The sequence below is a fragment of the Heloderma suspectum genome, chromosome 10 (assembly GCF_057233095.1).
Source record: "Heloderma suspectum isolate Gila_16-S chromosome 10, 16-S_ref, whole genome shotgun sequence".
Classification (NCBI taxonomy): domain Eukaryota; kingdom Metazoa; phylum Chordata; class Lepidosauria; order Squamata; family Helodermatidae; genus Heloderma; species Heloderma suspectum.
The window spans coordinates 14190018-14204170 of record NC_139467.1 but is presented as its reverse complement, the minus strand read 5'-3'; the positions used below and the strand labels follow the sequence as shown (position 1 = coordinate 14204170).

Here is a 14153-nt window from a genome sequence, read left to right as displayed (position 1 = left end):
CTCGATGTGACCCTTTGGCCATCTCAGTCAGTGGTGTTTATTTATCCTGCCATAGACTCACCCCTTCCCCTTACATCAGGGGTGAGGAACCTCTTTCAGACCAAGGACTGAATTCAATTTCAGAGAAGCTCTCAGAGCCTCCACAAGGCAAAAGGGGTGGGGCAAAGAAACACAGACAATACCAGCATCTTTTAGTGTAAAGCTCTTACTGAGTAACTCAGCGTTAGGAGAAGCCCTTCAGCCTTTTAGAATGGGGAAGGGATTTCGCAAAAGCCAGGAAACCACCAAACCATTGGCAGCTGGAGGAATGAGGGTGGGGCCTAAGGAAGGGGGTGTGGCCTTCTGGAGAACATCCATAGGCTGGACCGGGACCCAGGGAAGGTTGTCTTTGGACCCCAGGCCTGAAGTTCCACACCCTGCCTGACATGGAATGATACAATGGAAGACAACCTTCTCTGGTTCTTAGCTTCCCTCCCTCCTACTCTTTGAATCTGTTTCTTGGTCAGGTATCTAATCACTGGTTCTCTGAGAGAGAAATCAAAATGCAGGGTTGGGGCAGATACCCGACTGGGTCCAGGAGTCTGATGGGCTTCCACCCGCCCACACTCCTGGACCATCCCCTCCGAGCCTCTGACCTCGCTCGCCCCTGCTCGCACCCTCTGGGGCATTCTCTGCACTCACCTGGACCCAGTCACACCTCTAATATTGTGCACGCCATTGCATTTCCCAGCCTGAATTTGTGCATACTTAAATATGCACAAGTTTAATGTCCTCCTTTTCCCCGTAAAAATAAGCTTGGAAAAATGGTGGACGCTTGTGGACAGGATCTAAGACGAGTGCGGGTGGCTCGGTGAGCTTGTGGGGGCTTGAGCACAGGTCTGGGGAGAGGGTCGAGCAGGGGCAGCTCTTCAGCGGGCATCTGCTGATACCAGACAGGGGTGGGTTCATCCATCCCTATCAAAATAAGAACATTGGTCATCACCGGACATTGCAGTTGCCCCAATGTTGATTGCCATTTCTTCATTTGTCTCTGCAGGACGTAGGATCAAAAAAACAAGGCTTACCGTCAAGGGCTGCGTCAACCAGGCTTACTGTGATGCTTTTCACATGGGTTCTGTCTATGTCGGAATGCTCACTGTAATTGGAACAGGTAGCTGCAAGCCAGCCTCTGACACAACTAGCACTGCTCCTGGATTGTGGGTCCTCTTCCTGCTGACTGGGTTCCTGCTTGTGAAGATCCTTTCTTGATTCCCCTCCAGTGCAAAGATCCAGGGATCCTGCTTCACCAGTTCCTCCTTGACACTTGTCTGTGGCTCCCAAGCCAAATACAACCATATATTTACAGAGAATGAAGAGCTCAAATTACCTAAAGTACAAATGCTTTTATTTTTTCTATGTCCCACCTAGGAATGGGGTGGGTGGGATGATTTCATTTCAGTTCAGTTTCGATAAGAATTTCTCACAATTTGCAAAGTTTTCCATATTTGAGACAAAAACCTCCTTGGGATTAACAAAAGCATCCAACCAATGTTGGAGAAGCTGAAAATGTCAGATTCATCCATCTACACTCAAGTCTTTGGGTTCTTTGCTCAATTTCTGGGTCAGCTAAACTGCATACCACAGGTCAAGAAAGGTAGTGCCAAGCCTGAGCAGTTAACAAGGAAACTACTAAAGAAAAAAAACAGTTCCTTCAGAAAATGGTAATCTTGCCCAAATCGGGAGAATGAAAAAGGAACACAGCCTTGTACACAGGAAATCCAAGCAAACAATAAGAGATGCAAAAAAGCATTTTGAGGAGCATATCACTAAAAACATTGAGGCAAACAAAACGTAACTCTTTAAGGGCACAACCCTATGCAGGTTTAGACAAGAAAGTCCTACAACTCGCAGCATTCTCCAGCCAGCATGGTTGGCTGGGGAATGCTGGGAGTTGTAGGGCTTTTTTTCTGTTTAAACCTGCCTAGGATTGCATCCTAAATATATCAAAAGAAGGAAAACCTGTAGGGAGGCAGTTGGACCACTGGATGACAGTGGAGTTAAGGAAGGATAAGGAGATTGCAGAGAAGCTGAACAAATTCTTTTCATCTGCCTTCACTGCCATACATGTAGGATACCTTTGCCTGAACTGATGTTCAGAGGGGTTCCCCTTTGCACTGCTCACCCCATCAGAGGGCAAACGGCACAATGGGGAATCCCTTTGTTATCGCCAATCAGAGATGGTACAGGGATCCTCCCTCACCATGCCTCGCTCACTGATAGTTTTGTCGCACAAAATAGGCGTGAGAAACCTGATGCAGCCCGAGGGCTGAATTCGTTCTGGGCAAACATATCGAGGCCCACCTGCCATGGTGGGTGAGGCCACATCCCAAAGCAGGACAGGCCACCTACTGCTTGAATGTGGCCCTGCAGTGTGATTGCCCACACATACATGCACACGCACATGCACACACATGCAGATACTATGCCACTCCCACCACGGTCCAGCTTTTTAAAAGCCTATGTTGTACAAATGGAGGACTTCTGGCCCTCCAGATGTTGTTGAACTGCGACTCCCATCAACCCTAGCTAACATAGCCAGTGGTAAGGGCTGATGGGAGTTGCAATCTGACATCATCTAGAGGGCTAAATGATCCCTATACCGGCTCCATTGGTACAAAGGGAGACATTTCAAAAGCCTGATTGCGGCGGGGGGGGGGCACACACCATTTTTTGAGAGAGGCTTGTAGTGTTTGGTCGAGAAGGGTTAGCCCTCTCCTCCCCAGCAGCCACCCCCTGAAAATGCCCCCTTGCTGCATTTGGGGTTTTTAGAAGACACCTTTCATTCCGAAGGAGGTTTTCAAATAGTCTTAATGCAGCACGGGCAGGGGAGCCATAGAACTGCTTTATTTCTGAACAATGATCAGAGCGATAAGGCAGGGAAGTTGGCGGGCAGATGGGGACACCCCCACCCCCACGTTCAGGACTTTCCCCATCCCTGGTATAGTACTAAGTGTTGTCTCAAAAGGTAGCAATATGTATTGCACCCCAAAGCTTTTCTCCACAATAAAAGAATTTGATTAAAATAAAACTCTGTGCAAAGCAGGATTTCTAAAAGAGGCATTTTTAATGGATTTGACTCTTGTTGTTCAGTCATTCAGTCGTGTCCGACTCTTTGTGACCCCATGGACCATAGCACGCCAGGCCTTCCTGTCCTCCGCTCTCTCCCGGAGTGTGCTCAAGTTCATATTCATTGCATCGGTGATGCTATCTAGCCATCTCATCCTCTGCCGTCCCCTTCTCCTTTTGCCTTCAGTCTTTCCCGGCATCAGGGTCTTTTCCAGAGAGTTTTCTCTTCGCATTAGGTGGCCAAAATATTTGAGCTTTAGCTTCAGTACCTGTCCTTCCAATGAGCACTCAGGGTTGATTTGACTCTAGGATTTGACTCTAGGAGAAACTTATAAATCAGTTGATCACTGTGGGAGCCAAAAAGTCCAGAATTATAACTCTTCAACTGAGAGATCAGTTGAATCAATTAATCACCCAATCAGTGTGGGAGAATGACAAACCTTCAATTGGTAGGTTATCAGATAAGACAGGCTGTTTAGATGAGAAGGTTGAGGTGTGATGATGACGTTCTGGGTTAGAGAAGCCAACTGGTTATGCAGCTTAGGTGGAAATGCTGGAGGCAGCACCACACTCAGCATTAGTCAGGTCTACACCCAACCCTCCAAACTGCCTGACACCTGCTGCAGTGATGGTGTAGAAAGCCTCAGCAGCACAGCCCTTGATGGCAAATTCCATCGATATACAGTCAGGGGAGAAATATTGGAACAAGGATAGCTGTTTTAGCAGTTGGCCTCTATACACCACCACATTGAAGTTGAAAGGAAACACACCCAGATGGGAGCGAAGTCAGGAATTTCAGCTGTAATTCAAGGGGTTTGACAAAAGTGGGGCACTAACCATTCAGGAAGGACAGCCAGTGGCATACACACACACACATCGTTGGTGGCTCATAAGTAATGGAACGAATGGCTGACAAGCAGCTGCATGGCCAGGTGTGGCCTGTTTCCTGGGTACCTCATGACCAATCAAGCAGATAAAAGGCCTGGAGGTGTTTCTGAGTGTTACATTTGCATTTGGTAGCCATTCACTGGAACTCCCAACATGAGGTCCAAAGAGGTGTCCATGAGAGTGAAGGAGGCCATCGTTAGGCTGAGGAAACAACATAAACCCATCAGAGAAATGGTAAAAACACTGGGAGTGGCCAATACAACAGTTTGGAACATCCTCAAAAAGAAGGAATTAACTGGCAAGCTCAGCAACAGCAAAAGGCCTGGAAGACCATGGAAGACAACTAAAGTGGATGACCGCAGAATTCTGCTCATGGTGAAGAAGAACCCTTTCACAATACCTAGCCAGGTCAAGAATGCTCTTGAGGAGGTAGGCATGTCATTGTCAACATCTACAGGCAAGAGACAGCTTTATGAATGTAAATACAAAGGCTTCACAACAAGGTGCAAACCACTGGTAACGCTCAAGAAGAGACAGGCCAGATTAGCCTTTGCCAGCAAACACCTAAAAAAGCCTGCCCAGTTCTGGAATAAGATTCTTTGGACTGATGAAACCAAGATTAACTTGTACCAGAACGATGGGAAGAGAAAAGTATGGAGAAGGAAAGGAACTGGTCATGATCCAAAGAATACCACGTCATCTGTCAAACATGGTGGAGGCAGTGTTAGGGCATGGGCATGTATGGCTGCCAATGGAACTGGGTCACTGGTGTTTATTGATGACCTGACTGCTGATAAAAGCAGCAGGATGAATTCTGAAGCATATAGGGCTATACTTTCTGCTCAGATTCAGCTGAATGCTCCCAAACTGATAGGACGCTGCTTCATATTGCAGATGGATAATGACCCAAAACATACAGCAAAAGCTACCCAAGAGTTTCTCCAGGCAAAGAAGTGGGATGTTCTTCCATGGCCAAGTCAGTCACCTGATCTCAACCCAACAGAGCATGCTTTTCACTTACTGAAGACAAGACTGAAGGCAGAAAGTAGGGATGTACGAAAGTCACTTACCTTTTCAAAGGGTGACATTCGCAGTGGGGGGGAGGCGCTCCGTCCCTCCCCCCGAAATTCTCTCCGTCCAGCTCCGCTCCGTGGAGATTCCGCAGAGCCGCCAGCCGGGGCCACCCACAGCTGGACATCCAGCCTCTGGGCAGGCTGCAGGGACGCAAATGGCGGCTGCCATAGCCGCTGCCATTTGCGTCCCTGTACTTTGCCATGATAGAATATATATTCTATTTAATAAATATTTACGTAGATATATTTACGTAGCCTATCACAGCAAAAAACCAAACAAACAGCGGATGCAAATGGCAGCAGCGTTCCCTTTTTTTTGCCGTTTTAGCCTACGTAAATATTTACGTAAGCTAAAATGGCAAAAAAAAGGGAATGCAAATGGCGGCTGCTGTAGCCGCTGCCATTTGCATTCCCTTAGTTAAGCCATGATAGGCTACATAAATACTTATGTAGCCTATCACAGCTTCCGCAGGGATGCAAATGGCGTCCCTGCATTAGCCGTGATAGGCTACGTAAGTAGTTACGTAGCCTATCATGGCTATATGGAAGAAGCGAATGGTGGCCGCACATGCGGCCACCATTTGCAAGTCAGCGTGGACAGCAGCAGGTAGGTGCTCCATTCCAGGCCCATTTCACCGGGGGGCGGCAGGGGTCCTTCATTCCGCCACAGATTTCGGTGGGGCAAATGAACTGGCATTCGGCCTCACCTAGGTCTGTGACGGAATTCTCTGACATCCCTAGCAGAAAGACCCACAAACAAGCAGCAGCTGAAGGCAGCTGCAGTAAAGGCCTGGCAAAGCATCTTGAGGGAGGAAACTCAGCATTTGGTCATGTCCATGGGTTCCAGACTTCAGGCATTGATTCCCAAGGATTTCATCCAGGTATTAAAGATGATCCTTAAGTTTGAAATGATGTTGGTTTGTTCCATTACTTATGAGCGACCAATGATGGGTGTGTGTGTGCGCCACTAGCTGTCCTTCCTGAATGGTTAGTGCCCCACTTTTGTCACACCCCTTGAATTACAGCTGAAAGTCTTGACTTTGCTCCCATCTGGGTGTGTTTCCTTTCAACTTCAATGTGGTCGTGTACAGAGGCCAACTGCCAAAACAGTTATCCTTGTTCCAATATTTCTGGCCCTGACTATACATCCTGCAGAAAGATGGTGGTCAGCATTGAGCTTGCAATGGTTACCGCTCAGCCCAATAAAGTTGCCACCACAGTCCTCCTGGAGAGAAATGGGAGACTCTGGATGGGGCAAAGGAATTTCGGGGGAGGCCCAAAGAGTCAACAACTCTAGCAAAATCCCCCAGGGGCTGTTCTATGTATAACTCTGGAACTGGGTGAAAGCAGGGGAGGGCAACATGCAGCCCCTGTGTGAAAGCATTGAACATCTGTATTATATTCCCACACTCACCAGAGATCCAAATTTAGTTATGCATTATGCACACCTGGTTCTGCTACTAACTGTATGGCCAAGAGAAAGCTACTGCTGCTGCAGTCGACTTCTCAGGGAAACTCTTTGGCATATATGGTTGCTACATTCACAATTTACATTATTATGTGTATACAACATCTTAGGTGCACACCTACATGGTGCAATGTGTGAGGAAGCCTTCCAGCTCCCCAATGAGGTAAACATGATGGTACCCTTAGGTTCCTTGCCATGTAATGTGTGTAATGCTTCTAAATCTCTTCCCTCAATCTCCGGCGTATTTTGAGAACATAAGTATGTAAAGAGAAGTGCCAGGGTGATGTATAGTGTTGGATGTTACCCTAGACTAGATAAATCCCCATGGAGTCATGAAAACTGAAGGGCCATATCATATATTACACTCTCAACCTACCTCACAAGGATGCCAGGAAGATGAATGAGGGTTGCTCTATGTCAGGGGCGTCACATTTCTTTCAGCCCTTTTGGGAGTGTATTTAACTGGTGGACAGGGCAGAAAGCAAGAGCGGGCTGGGCCAGGGGGTCTACAGAACGTCTACAGAAGTTATGCATGGTGTGGAGAATGTGGATAGGGAGACATTTTTCTCTCTCTCTGAAAATACTAGACCCCAAAGGGGTCATCCTATAAAGCTGATTGGTGGGAGATTCAGGACAGATAAAAGGAAGGACTTCTTCACACAGCGCAGAGTTAAACTCTGGAATTCACTACCACAGGATGTAGCGATGGCCACCAATTTGAATGGCTTGAAAAGGGGGTTAGACACATTCCTGGAGGAAAAGGCTTTCACTGGCTACTAGTCCTGGTGGCTATATGGTACCTCCAGTACCAGAGGCAGTGAGCCTATGTACACCAGTTGCTGGGGAACATGGGTGGCAGGGTGCTGTTGCGCTCATGCCCTGCTTGTGGGTTCCTGGTCGACAGCTCGTTGGCCCCTGTGTGAACAGAATGCTGGACTAGATGGACCCTTGGTCTGATCCAGCATGGCACTTCTTATCTGCTTATGTTTTGGGGGCAAAAGGGGAAAAGGCCACAATAGCATAAATCGCAAAATATTTTACCTTAAAAATTTTACTGCCAGTAACTAAGGCTTAGCAGAGGCACTTAAAACTTTTAGAATGGGGCAAAATGCACAGAAGATAGGAAACCCACCAAATGATTGGCAGAAGGGAAGAGGCATGAGGCCAGGGGAAAAGGGTCCCTACTGGGCCGGATTGGGAATTCTGGAGGGCTAAATTTCTGCACCTCTGCTTTCTGTGCACACTATGCCTTCTATGGAAGAAGGGCAGGGTAGAAATATGGTGTTAAAAACATTACTACCTGTTAGATTCCCAATGAGTTCAGTGCACTTGTTCTGAGATCTGTGACAGGGAACAGACTCTCCATTACATTTAGATGAAAGTACTCCAGCACATCCAGGACAATGGAGCCCATTGGGTTTGGTGCCTGGTGGTGGCAGCACTGAAAATTAAAGCAGAAGGTCAGTGGGTCTTCACTGGTGCCAGGGCCCATCAGTTCTCCACCTTGGTGTCTCTGATCAATGTTACGTTTCAACCCAGGAACAAATGGGGTGAGGAGGGGGGGGAAGAACCTTTTGAGGAAGGGCATGGGATCCATAGATGGATGGATGGATGCACATACTCATACTAAATATGAAGTGACAATAGATGAAGGTGCCCTTGAGGAAGCATAGACTAAATTTTTGAGAAGCTACAGAGAATTCGTACACCTCAGGATTTAGAGGGGAGAACATCCAAACCAGAGGGTGCTGTTGGGTTGAGCACCAACATCTCTCAAAGGACTGAAGCCCCAGTGGGATGCCCCACTGGGCAGTATTCTTCCTGTCCCCTACTTAATTCTCAGGTTCAGAAAAATCTGGCTTACCTACGGATGGCTGAGAAACTCATTTGGTTGTCCTTTAACTACCAATTGACCTTATTTGTATACATTTTTAAAGCACATTTCCCACTGTTTTTCATTAGCACTTCTGCCCTTGGAAGCTGAGAGAATGCTGGAAGATCACAAGGTTTGGGGTGTTGTCAGACACGTTTCTAGGCCTTCTGGGCATACATACCAAGATGGGAGATGATATGACACTCCTCTCCAGTGCAGCAGATCCTGGATGATCTCAGTTGGACCCCTCTTCCTAAATTTGTCTCAGCTACACCAAGTTTGCAAGTGCTGGATTTCCCACAGTCCTTGTGGATTGATGTCATTGTCACAGGAACTGCATGGATGAGAAAGCAGGGAAATGTATTGTATTAGAACTGGGGGTCAAGCGGAGTGTCTGGGATCAAGGTTTCCTAGGCTTCTTATCAATTATTAGTTAACAACAGGACACATTCCTTTATGGATCAATACCAGCTTTAGTAAATAAGGCAGTATATAAATGTTAATAATTATTTTTAAAAAAATCGAATCAGAAACACATGCATTATCCATTGCTGGAAAACCCCAAGCTCAGGGTCATGTGTACGCTGCATTAAATAAATAAATAAATAAATAAATATCCTAAGCCAAGAAAAGTAGGACTCTATGGCCTATATGCATCATGCAAGTGCAGAGAATTAATGCAGGCTTGCTTATTTACGCAGTGTATTGTGCAATTCTCAATGGTTTTGCTATCATGATGAGGGGCAAGGAACTATACAAGTCACTGAAGCACTGTCCCTGACCTCCGCAACATAGATTCAGGCTTCAGCGATTTCATTGCCCACACATTCAAGGTCATGCTTTCAATCTTAAGGACTAGAATCCTTCTGGGGGCTGGGGGGGGGGGTTGTTGTTGTAAATAAATGCTGAGATTCCCAAGAAGCCAAATAACAGGAATAGACCTAACCAAGACATCTAGTCTAGTTGAGAATTCCCTTGGTAACTGCCACCAGATGGAGGGTGTTTGAAACCCAACAGTTGGCACAAGGAGGATGACTCCAACATCTGGACACCCAAATACATGGAAGATGCATTCAGCTTTTCAAGGCTAAATATGGGACTTGAACTCAACCCTTCCCCATCCAAATTAACACTCCAGCTTCTAATCTAGGGTGGCTAAATCACACTATTCTTGTGTGCTATGTACTACCCAAAACTCTCAAGGCCACACGCGTAGTGAATACTCCCTGAGATGGATGAAGCATGTGTCTTCGTCGGCATGACAAGTCTTCATTTTGCCTGTGCTGCAGGTGCTTCCATAACTATTGCACAATTCACACTCAAGACAGGTGCCTGGAGAAGGAAGACACACAACTATTTTAGCAGGTTCTTCCTGGAATGGCATCCTTGGGTTCAAATAGTTATTAGTTTTGTCATTGTTATGCAATCTGTGGGTCTTCATCACAGATAGGAATGGGTGGACATCTCCCCCCACATTCTATGGGTGCCTGCCCCCGCTCACATGCACCCAGACCCGCACTCAAGCTCCCTGCTGCTAGCCAAGCTCAGGGATTGCCAGTTTTCAAAAAATAAAATGGAGATCACAAAATTGCACAGGTTTGCACATACGTAGGGATGGACGAAAGTCCCTTACCAGATCCCGCAGCTTCCTTCGCGGTGGGGGGGAGGTGCTCCATCCCTCCCCCCAAAATTCTGGGTGGGGGGGAGGCGCCCCATCCCTCCGGCTGAAATTCTGGCTGGGGGGGGAGGCGCCCCATCCCTCTGGCCGAAATTCTGGCCGGGGGGGAGGCTCCCCGTCCCTCTGGCCACGAAACCTGTTCTCCTGCCAGAAAGGGAATTCTCAGCTAGACTAGATGTCTTGGTTAGGTCTATTCCTGTTATTTGGCTTCTTGGGAATCTCAGCATTTATTTACAACAACAACCCCCCCCCCCCAGCCCCCATAAGGATTCTAGACCTTAAGATTGAAAGCATGACCTGCAGTCAGCCGTGATAGGCTATGTAAATGTTTACATAGCCTATCATGGCTGACTTTGAAAAAAAAAAAGCGTACGCAAATGGCAGCACCCATGGGCGCCGCCATTTGCGTTCCTTATTTGGACACGTGTAGTCTACTTAAACATTTACATAGACTACGGTGAAAATAAAGGGAATGCAAATAGCGTTCCCCTTATTTTCGCCGTAGTCTACGTAAATGTTTACGTAGACTACATGTGCCCAAATGAGGAACGCAAATGGCGGCGCCCATGGGCGCCGCCATTTGCGTACATCATTTTTTTTTTTCAAAGTCAGCCGTGATAGGCTACATAAACATTTACGTAGCCTATCAGGGTGTTTTTTGAAAATTTAGCCGTGATAGGCTACGTAAATCTTTACGTAGCCTATCACGTTTGTTGTTGTTGTTTTTTTACTTGGAAATGGCGGCTGCGGCAGCCGGTCGGAAGACTGGCCACCGCAGCCGCCGCCGCTGCCAAACCGCCGCCGAACCGCCGCTGGGAGCTGCCGCTGCCAGGGACATTCGCACAAGGTAAGTCCCATCCCGGGGGGGGGGCAGGGGGCAGACTGTTTCTCCACCAATTTCGGCGGGCTGAATGCGTTAGCATTTGGCCTCCTGGAGTTCATGGAGAAATTCTCTGACATCCCTACACATACGCAAAATGAGACCATGGATCATCCACATACGCAAGATTACAGGCATTTGCTTGCTTGTAATCTTGCGTATATGGGCCGTTCACGGCCCCATTTTTCACATACACAGTGATGTGCCTTTTTGAAAATGTGCATATTTGTCTATGCAATGAATGGCCCATATAAGCAAGATTATAGGCAAGTAAACATCTGTAATCTTGCCTATATGGGCTATTCATCGCCCCATTTTGCATATATGTGATTGCCATGTTTTTTCTGAAAAGTGGAGATTGCGGAGCTTGATGATGGTGATTCCCAGGTGAGTGTGGGTAGCTCAGCAAGTGGGGGCAGGGGGTGAGTGGAGGCAGGGGCTCCCTGAGTGTGGCTTGGGGGTGTAGGCACAGGCAGTTCTGCTGGATTCCCAGATGGAATCGGGCGCCGACACCATCCCTAGTCACACAGTCTTGGGGGGGGGGTCTTTTATCTGTGATAAAAGGCAGCTCCTCGTCCCCAAGGAGCATACAGTCTAAAGGTAGATTGTGGGTGGAATGGTAGGGATTCCATTGCCGGGAAATCTGGCCCTTTGGGGGCTCACTGGATTTCTGCAGTGCCCCCGGTGCTGCTTGCATTTGTGAGCTGAGCCATGTTTTTTCCCCCAAATCTGGGAACTTTTTCAGGGTTTTCGTTTATTTTTGAAAATAGATATTTGGGCAAATTAGAGCTGAAATTTGCACAAATTTGAATTTATGAAAATACTTTTAAAAACGGAAAATCCACAAGCACCCCCAACTCAATGGAGACTGAGGAGGGACAGCTGACAGGGAAATGAGCTGAAGCCTGGGGGCAGGGGGGTGCAAGCTGATGAAACCTTGGTAAGCTCCATCCCCCGGATGGATTCCACCAACAACCTTAGGTAGAAGTGGTAAACACAGAACCAAGGAGGGCAGAAGGCACAAACTAGCAGAGAGAGGGAGATGAAATTGGGAGAAACAAAGGAGAAAAGGGAGGAATGTCAGCAAACGTCATGAACCTGGAGTCCAACAGTCGGGATGCCAGATAAATTCACGAGAGAATCCAATGAGTTTAGATTTTTAAGAATCTGACTGGCAGATTCCACAGCAAGCTGGCTTTTCCCCAGGTGGACGGATTCTGTGGACTTCTGGACTGATGGTCCCCAAAAGTTTGCACACATTTAGAAATAGAAAAATATGCAAACAAACCACAGCAACAACAAAAACCCTCAGGTGAAAAAAATGCATTTCCCCCATAGCCTAAGGCATGAAAATGTGCACTGGGGGGTGGGGGATTGGGCCTTGGGGGGGGGGATTTCTATATTTTCACCAGTGTGAATTTGTGCAAGTGTGAATTTGCACACATTCAGCCCCCTCCCCTGCAATCCAATTCCATCAATGAGTGTATGATGGAACAAAAAGCGCCTGACAATCCACGAAATGCAGACAAAACAGATTTTACACAATCTGTACATCCCTATCCAGCAGTTACCAGGACCAAATATCAGCAGCAGGTCCAAACACCATCAGTGAACCAGAATCGCCCAAGGCCAAGATACCAGAAACCCGTGACCAAAATGTTGCAGTCGGTTGAACCTGAGAGCCCTGAACCTAGATCAGAGACTGAGATCCCCAAGCAAGTCCACTAACAATTTTTTTAAAAAAAAATAAATAATTTTTAGACCACCCTTCATCCAAAGATATCAGTGCCGTTGCAGCATGGGGGCAGCATAATCACCTCCAAGGGCCTCACATGCCACAGAGCCAGTGCACCAGTGCAGGCAGAGTCCTAGGCAGAAGCTTGTAGAGATTTGATGGCATGCTAGGCCCTAGGTTAGAGACCTGCCCCATTAAGGCCCTCCGGTTTTCAAGAAGTGGGTGGGGCCTGAGAGGTGATCTGGACATCAAGGCATTAATCTGGCCCCAGGTATTGTTACAGCAAGTTGTTCCCTAAGAGATTTCCTTGGTACTATGTCTCCTTCCCCTATGCCTATGGGGTTCTTTTTTTAGGAGCATGGCTGGACAGCAAAACCACGCAGACCTAGATTTTGTATTCAGTTGGGATTTTGGATATTATAGGCTTGAATCTTGTTTGCATGTGTGTTGGTCAGTTTCACTCAAAGGGTTTCTTAACAGTAAAAGCAGTTTGACAATTGGAAGCAAATACCTAGGATGCTGTTGGGCTTTCTGTCACTGCAGGTCTGTAAGAGAAGCTAGACAGCTATCTTCTGCAGACAGGGATGCATGAGAATTTTGTTTCAGTTCACAAGTTACTCAAAAATGCCCCATTCACAGTCCCAAATGCGAACGCGAATGGGAGCGCATTTTCTCTGAAAATGTTTGCAAATTCCCAAACTTGCCTTCATGTTCACAAAAATATGAACTTGAAAAATGCACAACTTCCCCCCAAACTTCCCCTGAATGGATGTGCACAACTTTCTCCAAAAAGCAACTTTCTCAAAATGTATTGTTGTTGTTGATGTTCAGTCGTGTCTGACTCTTCGTGACCCCATGGACCATAGCACGCCAGGCCTTCCTGTCCTCCGCTCTCTCCCGGAGTGTGCTCAAGTTCATAGTCATTGCATCAGTGATGCTATCTAGCCATCTCATCCTCTGCCGTCCCCTTCTCCTTTTGCCTTCAGTCTTTCCCAGCATCAGGGTCTTTTCCAGAGAGTTTTCTCTTCGCATTAGGTGACCATAATATTTGAGCTTCAGCTTCAGTATCTGTCCTTCCAATGAGCACTCAGGGTTGATTTCCTTTAGGATGGACTAATTTGACCTCCTTGCAGTCCAGGGGACTCGTAAGAGTCTTCTCCAGCACCACAATTCGAAAGCATCAATTCTTCGGCACTCAGCCTTCCTTATAGTCCAACTCTCACAGCCATACATTACTACCGGGAAAACCATAGCTTTGATTAGACGGACCTTTGTCGGCAAGGTGATGTCTCTGCTTCTCTTACTATGCTGTCTCGGTTTGCCATAGCTTTCCTCCCAAGGAGCAAGCATCTTTTAATTTCATGGCTACAGTCACCGTCTGCAGTGATCTTGGAGCCCAAGAAAGTAAAATCTGTCACTGCTTCCATTTCTTCCCCTTCTATATGCCAGGAAG

General features: G+C 47.1%; 2 protein-coding genes across 2 annotated transcripts in view; one reads left to right on the top strand and one right to left on the bottom strand.

The window, feature by feature from the left end:
* The window catches only part of LOC146337756 (phospholipase A2 inhibitor gamma subunit B-like), a 32167-nt gene extending 29074 nt beyond the window's left edge, over window positions 1-3093 (top strand). The window contains exon 12 of the mRNA XM_084815248.1: window positions 1037-3093. Coding sequence (XP_084671374.1) covers window positions 1037-1248 — 212 coding nt within the window. The 3' untranslated portion in view covers window positions 1249-3093. The remainder of the gene's footprint in view (window positions 1-1036) is intronic.
* Window positions 867-8730, bottom strand: LOC146337755 (phospholipase A2 inhibitor gamma subunit B-like). Its single transcript, XM_084815256.1, has 3 exons — window positions 8589-8730; window positions 7835-7975; window positions 867-4194 (listed from the first exon to the last, which is right to left on the bottom strand). Exons 1-3 carry the CDS (start codon window positions 8728-8730, stop codon window positions 4190-4192), a joined length of 288 nt encoding a protein of 95 aa, XP_084671382.1. The 3' UTR covers window positions 867-4189.
* Between the last annotated feature and the right edge of the window lie 5423 nt (window positions 8731-14153).